This window comes from Phalacrocorax carbo, chromosome 6 (genome assembly GCF_963921805.1).
Source record: "Phalacrocorax carbo chromosome 6, bPhaCar2.1, whole genome shotgun sequence".
Taxonomy (NCBI): Eukaryota; Metazoa; Chordata; class Aves; order Suliformes; family Phalacrocoracidae; genus Phalacrocorax; species Phalacrocorax carbo.
The window spans coordinates 18,095,611-18,109,981 of NC_087518.1; the positions used below are offsets into that span (position 1 = coordinate 18,095,611).

General features: G+C 41.4%; 1 protein-coding gene across 2 annotated transcripts in view; it reads left to right on the plus strand.

Moving 5' to 3' along the window:
• POC1A (POC1 centriolar protein A) overlaps positions 1 to 14,371 on the plus strand; it is a 79,208-nt gene that overhangs the window by 11,841 nt on the left and 52,996 nt on the right. For both annotated transcript variants that reach the window (XM_064453992.1, XM_064453993.1), the window contains 4 exons: positions 2,837 to 3,016; positions 4,077 to 4,184; positions 5,506 to 5,621; positions 13,088 to 13,221. In XM_064453992.1, coding sequence (XP_064310062.1) covers positions 2,837 to 3,016; positions 4,077 to 4,184; positions 5,506 to 5,621; positions 13,088 to 13,221 — 538 coding nt within the window. The remainder of the gene's footprint in view (positions 1 to 2,836; positions 3,017 to 4,076; positions 4,185 to 5,505; positions 5,622 to 13,087; positions 13,222 to 14,371) is intronic.

Genomic DNA, 14,371 nt, shown 5'->3' on the forward strand with positions numbered 1-14,371 from the left:
ATGTGACACATGCGCTGCAATCAAGCAAGCGAAGTGGGTAAAGCCTCTGTGGTATGGGGGACGATGGCTGAAATATAAACATGGGGAGACCTGGCAAATTGACTATACCACGCTCCCACACACCCGCCAAGGCAAGCGCCATGTGCTTACAATGGTAGAAACAACGACTGGCTGGCTGGAAACATATCCTGTCCCCCACGCCACTGCCCAGAACACTATCCTGGGTCTCGAAAAACACGTCCTGTGGCGACATGGCACCCCAGAGAGAACTGAGTCAGACAACGGGACTCATTTCCGATATAACCTCATAGACACCTGGGCCAAAGAGCATGGCATTGAGTGGGTGTATCACATCCCCTATCACGCACCAGCCTCTGGGAAAATTGAACGGTACAATGGACTGTTAAAAACTACACTGAGAGCAATGGGGGGTGGGACATTCAAGCACTGGGATACACATTTAGCAAAAGCCACGTGGTTAGTCAACACGAGGGGATCTGCCAGTCGAGCTGGCCCTGCCCAGTCAGAAATCCTACATACTGTGGAAGGGGATAGAGTCCCTGTAGTGCACGCAACAAGTATGCTGGGCAAAACAGTCTGGGTTCTTCCCGCCTCAGGCAAAGGCAAACCCATTCGTGGCATTGCTTTTGCTCGAGGACCTGGGCGCACTTGTTGGGTGATATGGGAGGATGGAGAAATCCGATGTGTGCCTCAAGGGGATTTGATTTTGGGTGAAAACAGCCAATGAACTGAATGGCACAATGTGAACTGCTGTATAATATTGGGTGTCATGTGTGTTGTATCAAAGATATCGTAGTACAAACTTCCCAATCCATGGAAGATAAACTTTGATGAAACAAGCAAAGTGCAGCAGTGATGGAACGATGACCGACTCGGTATGCAGCAACCCGACGCCACACACACCATCTCTCCCACCCTGAAAGTCTTGATACGACAGATGGAGCCCAGAGTCGTGGACTGGGTGAACTCAGTGGACATTTTTATGGTCATTTTACAGGGAAGGTCCATGAACTAAGGGAATGATGTCTGTGTATTATGTTAAAGGATGGGAAGGGGAGGGGTAATGGTTGGTAAGGTTGTGTTGGATGGTATGGGACCTGGGCATGGTGTAAATGGTATGGAATAAGGGGTGGAGAATGTGCTGGTTTTGGCTGAGAAGGGGTTAATTCTCCTCACTGTGGGGGTCAGCTACCTTTCCAGCTTCCCGTGCTCTGCCGTGTGGCCGGGGGGCGGGGCTGAGAGGGGCAGGGCCATGGTGGGGGCAGCTGACCCCGACTGGCCAATGGCATGTTCATTCCATACCATGTGACACCATGACCAGTATTCGGCGGTTTGTTCCCCTCCCCCGGGGCTTTGCGCCTCTCGTTGTTCTCCTTTACTTTGCATTTCTGTTGTTGTTTCTTTTAATTATTAAACTGTTCTTATCCCAACCCACGAGCGTTACCCTTCTTATTCTCTCCCCCATCTACTGGTGGGGGAGTGAGCGAGCGACTGTTAATTTACCTTCTCTAGATAGAACAAAGAGTGCTGAGGTTGAATCAGGTTTGAGACCTTCGGATTGCAATTTTTCCACTGTCGTTAAAAGCGAAGGGAAAAACTGCCCCATAGCCTGTAGGCCACGAGTTATTTCCAAAGAATCCGTAAACTTGCAGTCCCTGTTAAGGGTGGTATATTACTGAAGGAGTTTATGCTATACTTGTGTATTCACTTTTGTCTTTGAGATTTGTTTTTAATAAGCCATGCTGACAGAATTTTGTAATTTCATGTTTCTGCATGAGCTTTTATCAGACTTGAGGATCTTCTGTGGTTTTGGACAGAAATAAAACTTCCCTGAGAAGTAACCTTTGCTGTTCCTTGCCTTCTGGCAGCTAAAGGATTAAATAAAACTAGGCAGCTCTGACCTTTTCTGAGGAGGGAGGGAATACTGCTGGAAGGTATATAGTATTTTGATTTTTTTTGTCCTTTACAGTTTTAGTTCGTCCTTAGCCTCAGTATAAAGTGTGTTAACGGAGAAAAGAGCAAACCACTGTGTCTTTCTGTTCTTTTATGTCTGTGAATATGGAGCTCCTGGTAGTACGGTACATGCTGGAGATGTATTTTTGGACCAAGAGTCCCATATACCTGTTGGATCTCGAAGTATGTTGTGCTTTGGATCTCTAAACATGCCTTGCGTTTATTTGCCAGAAGAATGCCTCTTGCATTTATTTGGAAATGATGGGTAAAGAATAACAACAATATTTTGTCTTTTTGTTGCTTGACTGAGTTAATGGTAGCTTGCTCAAAGTTGTTATGCCATCAGGCATGTTGAATTCAGTTGTGTTATTTCTTGTGTAATGCTGCATCAGAAGCGTTCAGCTGGAGTATGGGCCATTACAGGAATAGCTGTGAGGTAGTTGCCTCCTTGGCTCGGTCTACATGAATGGTGAAAACCCATGCCTCCCTCCTTAGCTGCCTTGCAGCAAAGGACCTGGAAGCATTACAGAAACTTTTTAATGTTTGTTTCCATAAATATTTTAAATGGTTGCACAAATTAACAATAGCATTTTGGCCCCTTTATAGGAAACATGGTTGTTTTCTGTTGGATTGGGCTCCAGTATTGAACTAGAACAACTGGTTTTAGCTGTGTATTCTGTATAGCTCATGAAGTGTTTGACTGGCGTTAATCAACATTTTCTTCCTAATGTAAGCATGTGCGGTTCCCGTAGAAATGCTGGTTAATAGCACTGCTCACCATATATAAGCTTTGTGTTTTCAGGTACATAATGTCTTTGCTGTCCTGCTGTGCAGTTTTAAAGTATTCTTTCCTTCTGTATAGCAAAGGAGAATCTACTGTCTTCAAGGCTCATACGGCAACTGTAAGAAGTGTTCATTTCTCCAGCGATGGCCAGTCCTTAGTTACAGCTTCTGATGACAAAACAGTCAAAGTGTGGACGGTTCACAGGCAGAAGTTTCTGTTCTCACTTAGTCAACACATAAACTGGGTTCGCTGTGCCAGGTAGGTATGGCTTTCTGATGAATAGAGATGGGGATTTATCCCTCAAAACAGAGACTAAGCACCATGGTCTTGTGCAGCACACTTCTATTCAGGATGATTCAAGTGTGTCTAGTGACTGAAATACATTGCTGACCTGCAGAGAGATGCATTGGATAGTGGCTTTGTGCTCACTTTGTGCTTCTTCAGTGACCTTTGTTAAGCAGAGACTTTCATGCTTAGTGATTTACTTTTACCTGGTATAGAGACTCTTGCATCTTGAAGTCATTAACAGAAGCAAAATGAGATGTTTATATTATTGTTACTTCAGCTTGGTTACTTTTATACTTGTCATGCCTCTAAAAATGATTGCCTGAGCTCCTTCCAAAATGCTGAAAGTGCTGCCATAATAAAAACATTATTTCCTGATAACTGTCTCAGATTCAGTTTTCAGCTTTCCATCTTGGTTGTTCTGAGGAGTTTTCATGTACATATATATTTAGGATTCAGTTTCTCTGTAGGTGAGAAGTTCGTTATAGTGCTTGAACGTGGTGGTGACAGTGACTGGTGGTACTATAGATGTCCACAGTAGAGCAGAAAGAACGTTTTTCCAGTATGTATGGTGATGCGCTCTAGTTAGGGACATACGAAATTTTGCAATAAGAGCTTAATACATTCTTCTAAGGTACTAGAATGATGAAGCTTCTTTTGCTGCAGCTGTTATCTTGGGAGTAATTATATTACCTTGAATGCTTGTGGCAAAGGTAGGAACTGTGTTGATTCAGGGTGGAGAAACAACTTGAGATACACTTAAATTGAAACAAGTAGGACAGGAGATATTCAGTCAGACTGAAGACTTTCCTGAGGTTTATTTTAGGTGCTTGTGGAATTAGGGATAGTTTGAGGACTTACGGCTTGCTTTTTTTCCCCCCTTCAACTTACTGCAATTGGGTTATTGGTCTTGCTGATGCTGGTGTGACTCGAGTGAGGTGTGTTTACCAACGTATCTTGACAGCTGGCTAAACCCAGTTGACCCTAAACACCTTTTGGGAGCACTTCTTAATTGCTATAACTCTTGTCTTAGATTCTCGCCTGATGGACGATTAATAGTGTCAGCCAGTGATGATAAAACTGTCAAACTGTGGGATAAAACCAGCAGAGAATGTATACACTCCTTCTGTGAGCATGGAGGGTAAGTACCTGGTGGTGCACAAGGACTGACTTATTGCTGAAATGGGGATGCCTGGTGACTATACAACTTGTTTTGTGACTGCAGTCAGAGGTCCTTGTCCTGACTATAATTTCTAACTCATTAAAAAAATAATCATTAACACCTATTACAAAAGGAGCCAGGAGAGGATGAGATGCAAAAAGAGCTTCTGAAATTGCTGTGACCTTTTTATGACTTGTCCAGATTGGAACCTTGAGGCTTATGTTTTGATAACTGTCCAACACATCAAGCCTTAGTTTCTTTATGCTTGCTTAATTTTGGAGATGCTTAAATTCTTTATTTCTTCTAGTTTTATTAAGCTTTTTTATTTTGCTCTGAGTTGAAGTAAGTTAAAAGATCAAAAGTGTACTGACAGATTGGTACTTGGATGCTTTGTTTCATTCTCAAATTTTGAATAACAAAGTTATTCCAAAACCCACTTTGTATTCAGAAAAACAGCTGTTGAATCATGATTTTTTTACTTTATGGAAAATATTGAGCCACACAAAACAAGACCTTAGAGAACTGAGACTGGAGCCTTCCTATTTTCTTGTTTTATTGAATTTTTAAGTACAAAGTTTTCTTCTTTATAGGTAATATATAATATTACTCAGACAAATCCAGGCAGCATTATTTTTTCTAGTGCTTTTAAGAATATAACTTGTCCAAACAACCAGCTGAAATATTTCTGCTTTCTCAGCATTTCTGACAAGAATACCCAAAGGGTAATTAATTTCATCCTATTTCTGGCACGGATTGGGTGAGGAGTTTCAGTATGCTCTTCACTGAAGGTTCTACTGTACTTGTGTGTTCAAAATAAGAATCGATTACATACAAGTCCAGAAAGGAATTTAGTCTCAGTCTCGCTACCTTCTAAGTGGCAATATATCTCAGGCAGAAATTCAGTAAGTTCCATCTTAAAATTAGTTAAGAGTAACAGAAGTCTTGTACATGCCAATCTAGAAATCCTTTTTATTTGATAGGAGACATATATTATGCAAACGTTAAACGAACACTTGAAAATGTTGTTGTGACAGTGAGATCCATCAGACTTCAGGAGGCTTGTATCTACAGCTTCTACACCTGTAATGCAAAATGTTAAAGACAGTATGCTTAGAATCCTGCAGTCTACTTGGGGTTATAAGCAAGGTCTTAAGAGAAATTTAGCAATATGAATTTTTGGGTTATTTCTTCCTTTCTGTAATGATCAATGCATCATGATGTAGCTTCCCTTCTTGAAAAGACCTTTTTGATCTTTAGCAAGAATTGAATGTAAACAGTTGGATTTAACTACAATTTACAGGTTTGTGAATCATGTGGATTTTCATCCCAGTGGTACATGCATTGCTGCGGCTGGTACAGATTACACAGTGAAAGTGTGGGACGTTAGGATGAATAGACTTCTTCAACATTATCAAGGCAAGTTAAGATCTTAGAAAAATTGGACCTTTCCACATTTTGATATGAACTGCTCTGAAGTCCAAGGACTGTTTCTCCATCACCTGTTGCTTTTCCAGAAAGGCACTGGCTTAGGCCTGCCCAGTGGAAGCCTCTTTTCACCAAACATCAAGCTTTGCCTTCTGTTAGCTCCAAGACCAATTTTCACATATTGGTGAGCAACATCTCTGTTCTGATTTCTTTCTCTGTCCACCATCAAAAAAAGGTGGAAAAGCCCCAATGCTGACACTGTCTTGTGTTGTAGGTGTTACCTATGATGCCACTTGGCTCATACTTGGTGTTCTTGAGTAAATGAAATGCAGTAAAAAGGATGTAGCCTTTGCCTCCAAATAAGCCTATAAGAGAAGTCAGATGCATTCCAGCAAAGCAAAAGGTTAAGTTCTTCATGAGAACTAGAAGTTAACAAAAGAAGAAAATCAAAATCAAACGGTTACAATACTATACTATGATCCATCTTTACAGTTCGTTCTCCAGTATCTCCTTTGGTTTTCAGTTTCCAGAGTTGGCTTTGGCTTTGTTATGACTTGTCCAGGTTGGCTTCTCCTTGGAGTAGCTAGCTTCTGTATTTAGGAGTCTTCCTTTTTTTTACCTGTGTCTTCAAAATGGCATCTCCTCCTATTACCCGTTGTCAAACTGATTAGTGATTTAGTGGAACTGGGTAGAAAAGGGTCCTTTCCCATCCCTGCAGGCTTCTTTGAGTTTGTACTGTTGTGTGCATTTTAGTTGCTTGAGCCTAAACATGGCTTTATTTGCTTTACTATTAATGATTTTTAGGGCTGCTGTAGTATATTTACATATATACTCAAGCACTGTTTCAAGTACAGATACCTTATTCAGCTTAGTTTCATTAGCTTTCTATGAATATGGCTTCTGGCATGCTAGGAAATCAGATAAGAGATATGGGGCTGCAGCTTGGTGTATTATTCTTCCTGCCATCCATGTCAGATACTGTCAGTTCCTGCTGTGACAGCTTCACAGCTGAATGCCAGAAAGAAGAGACAGAGCAGTAAAATAATTTTCAGTTGATTCCTGCTAACTTTGAGTTAAGAGACTATGCTGGTTTTGGCTGAGAAGCGGTTAATTCTCTTCACTGTAGTGCCTGTGGTGGTCAGGGACCTTTCTGGCTTCCCGCACTCTGCCGCATCGGTGGGAAGCTGGGAGGGGTGGGGTGGGGTGGGTCCATGGCCAGGCAGCTGACCCCGACTGGCCAATGGCATGTTCATTCCATACCATGTGACACCATGACCAGTATATTAAGGGGGGCATTTGCGGCTCGGGAGCGGTGTGGCGTCGGGTCGGTGGGCGGTGAGCGGCTGCGTCACGTGCGGTTTGTTTTGGTGGTTCATTCCCCTTCCCCCCTCTTCCCTGACCTGGATTTCGTGCCTCTCGTTGTTTTCCTTTCCATTGCATTTTTGTTGTTGTTCTTTTATTTTAATTATTAAACTGTTCTTATCCCAACCCACGAGCGTTACCCTTCTGATTCTCTCCCCCATCTACTGGTGGGGGAGTGAGTGAGCAACTGTGTGGGGCTGAGTTGCTGCCGAAATCACAATAGAGACAAAAGAATAAGTTCTAAATTAAATCTCTTGGTCCTCCTGGCTTTATGTAAGTAGAATTATTATTTTTTTTTAAGTTCTTGTGGCTGTATATCTCTGTACTCATAAGGCGATGAAAGAATTTGCATAGTCTCTTAATACAAGTTATCTGGTTTCCATTGCTATAGAAAGGCAGACAAAGTGTAGAGATGTTTTTCTATTGTCTTCTTTCGTAGCAACCTGTGAAAGGCTAGACCTCTTCTGGTAGATAAGTAACTCCCATTGCTCTTGAAGCAAGTGCAGATTGTCTGCAGAGAAGCTACTAAGATTATGAAAGTCCTTTGGGTTCCATAAAAAGATAAATAAAAGCTCCCCCAAAAGAGGTTCTTGTGGAGTGGGAACAGTCTGCAAACTTAAGAATCCTTTTGTAAATCTGCTGTACATAGAGTACTGTTCTTTTGCTCTCTGCATATAGATGGAAATACCATTATGATCAATTGATCTGACTGTTAAGCACTGATGGTGATGCCACCATCATTGGAACAGGGTTTTTTCTTGGGTAGAAAAAAAAATTCTAGCATCAGCTTCCTGTGCCTGGATTGTGTTTTATTCCTGGCTTCTAATGTGAGGTCTTCCTCAAGAGTATTCTCCCTGTCAAGTCAAGCACTCTTTGAACTCTTCCAACTGTAAGTCTGCCTGAGCTTCTTGAACTCTCATATAATGTGACTTACTTTATTTCTTCAGTTATCCTTATGGACTCATAATCACTTCCATTTCTCTGATAGTTGACAAAATCTAATGGAAATCAAACCTTTTGAAGACCACTCATTAGTACTGAGCATTGCAATGATGAATACTGAAGTGTGAGTCTTTGCAATAAGAATTGTGAACTTGTGACCCATACCAAAACTTGAAAACACCTTTCTGAAATCTTGTTGCTAAAACAGGTAGTATGTTTAAATAATTCTGCAGTGTCAGATTGTCCTTTAATGTACTTTATCAGCTTTTCAACAGTAGGAAGATCTGCAGTGTAAGTGGGCTCAAAAATATTATCTTCCTGCTTTCCACTTACTGCTATTAAATAATCTGAATCTGATGTGGTTTATGTTTGGCTGCCAGGTTTATTTTTTTTCTCTTGGATTTATATATTCCCCCTGTATCCCACTCTTATTGAATGGCATTTTAGCCTGACACACTTGCTATTGAAGTGATCTTTTCCTGTTATGAGTGGGTTTTTTAACAGCTACTGTGTAAATTCTAATTGTGTGTTAAACTTTGGACTAGAAATAGAAGAAAAGCTTCTATAGGTATGTCAGTGATAAAAGGAAGCTCTCTCCAGAGGGAAATGGGAGACCTGGTTACCTGGGATATGGAGAAGGCTGAGGTACTGAATGACTTTTCTGCATCAGTCTTCACTGGCAAGGGCCACACTGCCCAAGCCACAGAAGGCAAAGGCAGTGACTGGAAGCATGAAGAACCAACCGCCCACTGTAGGAGAATATCAGGTTTGAGAGCATCTAAGGGACCTGAAGGTACACAAGTCCATGGGACCTGATGAGATGCATCCGTAGGTCCTGAGGGAACTGGCGGATGAAGTTGCTAAGCCAGTATTCGTCATATTTTGAGAGGTTGTGGCAGGCAAGTGAAGTTCCCACTGACTGGAAAAGGGGAAACATAACCCCAATTTTTAGAAAGGGGAAAAAAAAAAAAAGAACTGGGTAGCTACATGCCAGTCACTCACCTCTGTGCCTCATGAGATCATGGAGCAGATCCTCCTGGAAGCTATGCTAAGGCACATGGAAAATAAGGAGGTGACTGGTGACAGCCAACATGGCTTCACTAAGCACAAATTGTGCCTGACAAATTTGGTGGCCTCATGCAATGGGGTTATAGCATTGGTGGATAAGAGAAGAGCAACTGATGTAATCTACCTGAACTTGTGCAAAGCATTTGACACTGTCCTGCGTGACGTACTTGTCTCTGAATTGGAGAAACATGGATTTGACAGATGCGCTGCTTGATGGATAAGGAATTGGCTGGATGGTGCGGTCAATGGCTCGATGTCCACATGGAGACCAGTGATGAGTGGCATTCTTCAGGGGTTGGTATTGGGACCAGAGCTATTCAACATCTTTGTTGGTGACATGGACAGTGGGATTGAGTGTGCCCTCAGCAAGTCTGCAAATGACACCAAGCTGTGTCACGCTGGAAGGAAGGGATGCCATCCAGGGGAATCTTGACTGGCTTGAGTGGTGGGCCCATTTGAACCTCATGAGGTTCAACAAGGCCAAGTGCAAGGTCCTGCACGTGGGTCAGGGCGATCCCAAGCACAAATACAGGCTGGGTAGAGAATGGATTGAGAGCAGCCCTGCAGAGAAGGACTTGGGGCTGGTGGTTGATGGGAAGCTCAACATGACCTGGCAATGTGTGCTTGCAGCCCAGAAAGCCAACCATGTCCTGGGCTGCATCAAAAGAAGCATGGCCAGCAGGTCGAGGGAGGTGATTCTCCCCCTCTGCTCTTGTGACACCCCACCTGTGTTCACCTCTGGGGCCCCCAGTGTAAGAAGGACATGGAGATGTTGGATTGAGTCCAGAGGAGAGCCACCCAGATGATCAGAGGGCTGGAGCACCTCTCCTGTGAAGACAGGTTGAGGCAGCTGGGTTTGTTCAGCCTGGAGAAGAGAAGGCTCCGGGGAGATGTTATAGCAGCCTTCCAGTGCCTGAAGGGGGCCTACAAGAAAGCTGGAGAGGGACTTTTTCAAGGGTATGTGGTGATAGGACAAGGAGTAATGGCTTTAAACTGAAAGAGGGTAGGTTTAGATTAGATATAAGGAAGAAATTCTTCACTGTGAGGGTGGTGAGGCACTGGAACAGGTTGCCCAGGGAAGTTGTGGATGCCCCATCCCTGGAAGTGTTCAAGGCCAAGTTGGATGGGGCTTTGAGCAACCTGGTCTAGTGGAAGGTGTCCCTGCCCATGGCCAGGGGTATTGGAACTAGATGATCTTTAAGGTCCCTTGCAACCCAACCTGTTCTATGAAATAGTCATGAAAGGCAAAGAAACCTAAAATTGCAGTGGTAGTTATCTACAGTCACTTCAAGCACCTGTGTCTGCAAACTGATGCATTCATAACATGTTCTGGAGATGTGTTTGCAAGTCTTGCTCTTCTGAGGTTTTATTTGCATGCCTTTTAGCTAAATTGGATTTAGTTTTGTGGCTCTCCCATGTGAAGCTGCTGTCTCAGTCCCACTAGAGGGCATCTCTTACCTCAGTATATGCTTATGCTGCCTGATTGCAAGGGAATCCATTTTAAAGATAAAGTTGCATTGAGGAGTTTAATAGGTAAGTAGCCCTGCCACAGACTCTGTGTGTTAAAGTTGGGTTGTTTTCCAAAACTGATTAGTCTTTTGGCAGTGCTGCTCTTGTCGCCAGGACTTGTTCCAACTGGGACATTTGTAAATCAAAGTTGGAAGTAGAGAGCAAACTGCAAAACCTTTTGTATGGTGTGGGTTTTTTTAGTAAAGTATGCTCTGGTCACGTTTACTGTACAGGATAACAGACAGATGCTGTATTCAGTCCTCTGCTTGTTGCTGACATTTTTGTATAGCAGATCATCCCCCCACAAAAATGCTCAATGTTTATTGCCTGACTTATTTTTTCATGTGCAAAGCTGTGTGTGGCACCTGTTACAGGTCTGTGGAAACAGCTCTAACCTTTTTTTTTTATTGCTGTTTAAAAAGAGCAATTGGTAATTTTATACAGTTCAGCTGGGGCTGGAAGATGTTTATCTTCACTGGGGACTGGCTGTGTCAAGTCATCGTAATTTATCTTCTGAATGCTGATTACTAAGAGGTTACATTCACCGATTATATAAAAGTAGTATTGCCAGACTTGGGCCAGTTATGTTCAGTCGCTTTATAGGCTGGCATGACTCTATTTTAGTAATTAACCCCCCCATTATAAAATAACTAGCTGTTATTTTTCTAGGGCTTAGCTGGCAGAAAGGTAGGCTTGTAGCAACAAGTCCCTGGGAGATGCCACTTTGTGCTTCACTAGATTTATTGTTTACAACATGAAATAAAGTGAGGCTGCAGGATGTGATGGCAAGTTTTTGGAGAGGCATTCTGAATGGTCTTGTGGGAAGTATGAGCTGTTTTGGCAGAAGAGAGATGAAGTTTTCTCTGAGTTTACAACAGCCAAGAACTCCTTGGGCATGGAAGCTGTGAGTCCTTACGCAGCCACGGTCTGTGATTTCCTTCCGTTATGAAAAGGTATTTTGGTGAGACTGGAAATACTTTATTCACTATCTGTAACTTGGAGGATATATCATTAACTTAATCTATTTCTGGTACGATTCCTTTCATACCAGACTTGCCTTAGTTGACAAAATATGATTACCTTTATCTGAATATAGATACTAATGGGATGAGAAATATTACAAATCACTTGGAATAAAATTTTCAAAGGAGAAATGTATTTAGCACTCTTTCAGGAGGAAAAACTCCATGTAGACTTTTTTCCTTTAATACATAACATAATATGGGGCTGTGCGGGTAGAAGATGATCTACCTGTGTGATAGAGGCAGAATTCACAAAGAATGCTGTTGAGAAGTTACCTGTGTTGAGTTAATGTTTTCTTCTGTGTTTTTTTTTAATAGTCCAGGTCAAGAGGAGTTATGTTCTTAGAACATAAGCTGAGGTATCTAGTGTTTCTGAGACTTTAAAAACTAGATGCATTCTGTTTTACAATTGAGCAAGATTATTTCCGATTTCTGCTTCAAAGCAGCATCTGCAAAAGACAATATTTGGTTCTAGTGTCTTTAAGATTGTATTTTGAGGTTTTTTTTAACATGCAGTTTGGATTTGGAATGCACAGTAGACTCTCAAGGAAATATAAATTTAGTTGGGGGAGATGGACTAGTAGTAGTAGATCTGAGATACCAGAACATTTGGAAGGCACATAGTATAATTAAGAATAATTGGATAGTTAAAACCCTCTTCAAGCATAGTCTTAATATTCTGTAATGTCACATACGCTCAGAAAGCTGTGCATATGTAAAGTACTGCATGTTCTTATAAAGAAATATGTTCAATAGCCTGTTTTTTAAAAGCTTGTGGAGTGGAAAAAAGTCCTGCATTAGGTAGATGTTTAATGTTACAGTGACCTTAAAAGTGTAATTTGACTTTTTTTCCTAGAGAATTTTCTTCAACTCTTTTTAAAATAACTCTTAGGCTTCACAGTCATGCAGGAAAGATTGCTTTATTGGAAGTTCACTCTTGATAGTTTGTCTATTTGTACTTGTTTCAAATTTTCGGTGAGGCAAATTGGATGGATGAAGGAATAATGCTTATGCTGGGCCATTTTCAAGTTGCTGCTGTTCTTTCCTAGTTTCTCTGAAACCCAGTGTTGGTTAGAATTGGCGTTGCACAAGTTCTTTTGGTTTACTACCCAACTTTGACGTATTTTACCACCATAGAGCTGCTGTTCTTTCTCCCAAGTGATTCTAGAATAAACTGTATATGCCGGTACATTAAGAAGACTGAAATTATGATGAAGGAAACTCAATGTCCAGCTCTCTCTCAGAATCATATAGCTCACTTGCACATATAGTTACTTTTTGGGGCTATGCTGGAAGCTTTGTACTCTTAAATCTCCCAGAATAACTGGCAAAACTTCCTTTTTCCTTTCTCCTTTCAATAAAGTAGTGCCTATTTTTAAAATAATAGAATACTGACCTTGTTCTCCAATGCTTTGAAGAGTTTTTGTGGAATGTTTCTGCCATAATTTTCCTGTTAAACTTTATAACAGAAAATTCGAATGTGCTTGTACTTTTTGTGTTGGGCTTACGTAAACTGGTCTCGGTGATTATTATGTATGTTTTTTCCATCTTCAGTGCACAGTGCTGTGGTAAACAGTCTTTCCTTTCACCCCTCTGGAAACTATCTGGTTACTGCTTCAAATGATTCAACTCTTAAAATTCTGGACTTGCTAGAAGGAAGACTTCTGTATACGCTTCATGGTCACCAGGTGAGGCAAAGCCTTTTATACAGTAATGTACAAACCCGTAACAAACTGGACGAATTTGTGCTTGAGCCTTTCATTCTTCATGGCCAAAAATCTTCTGAAAACTTATTTTCATAAAATGATGACGATAATAGTACTGATAATCATCTTTGAGATCATGACTGTTTTGAAGGGAAGGCCTGTGGAGTGGGAAGGAGGTAAGGCAGGAATGGAGAAGATGAGAAAACAAGGCAGAAAGGGAGCTCCAGTATTGAAGATGCAAGTCTAAGGCCAAAGAGGCAGAGTCAGAACTGCACCCCAGACTCTAATCCTGGGTCTGTCCTATGTTCTCTGTACCACGGCTCTGACTTGCTCCCTCTAGAGTGGTGCAAATAACACTTGGCCCTCTGACTTAAGTGTTATGAAGATAAATGCTATTCACCTGACAGGAGACTTAGGGACAGTAGTGGTAAAATGGAGGAAATATATTTTGGGACGTGATTTGGGAACATGTTTCCACTTTGTTAATTAAAATTAATGAATTTAATAATTGAAGGTGATAAATGCTGCTGGTTGGTTAAGTTTAACTTATTGGCCTGTTAGTGTTATGCTGCTGGATGTGTTGCTTGTAAGGTTAGTTATATGAATGCTTGGAGCTCTCTTTAAATGTTAAGTGAAAATAAATAGACTAATTTCATTGTCCATGCTGGGCGGGGCTCAAAGGCATGAAAAAGCAGACCTGCTTTAAAGGTTTCCTTTCCAAAGGGACAAAACCAACAAATTCTTAACCTATTTGTGTCTCTGTTAAAATGGGGGCTGAGTCATAAAGCATCAAAACTAGCTTGGGAAAAACCACAGCCTGAAGCTATTGGGGGTGGTGGAGATGGTTCTGGGCAATAATGGTAGTCGTGTAAGCTGCAAAACTGATAATTCATGTTTCTTGTGGCTTTATGTTTAGTGACTGCCTTGTCTGATGTCTAAAAAGGTCAAGTTTGTTTTGTAAGTTTTATTATACTGTGTGTTAATAAACTTCTCTCCTTTTATGTAATGTTAATGGAAAAATAGGATCACCTTATACTTAAAGCTCTACTTCATGGGAAGATCTGATTAAAGGATTCAAATGCTGAAAAGAATGAGGGAATGATAATAAATGCTGGCTATCCTAATATATAAT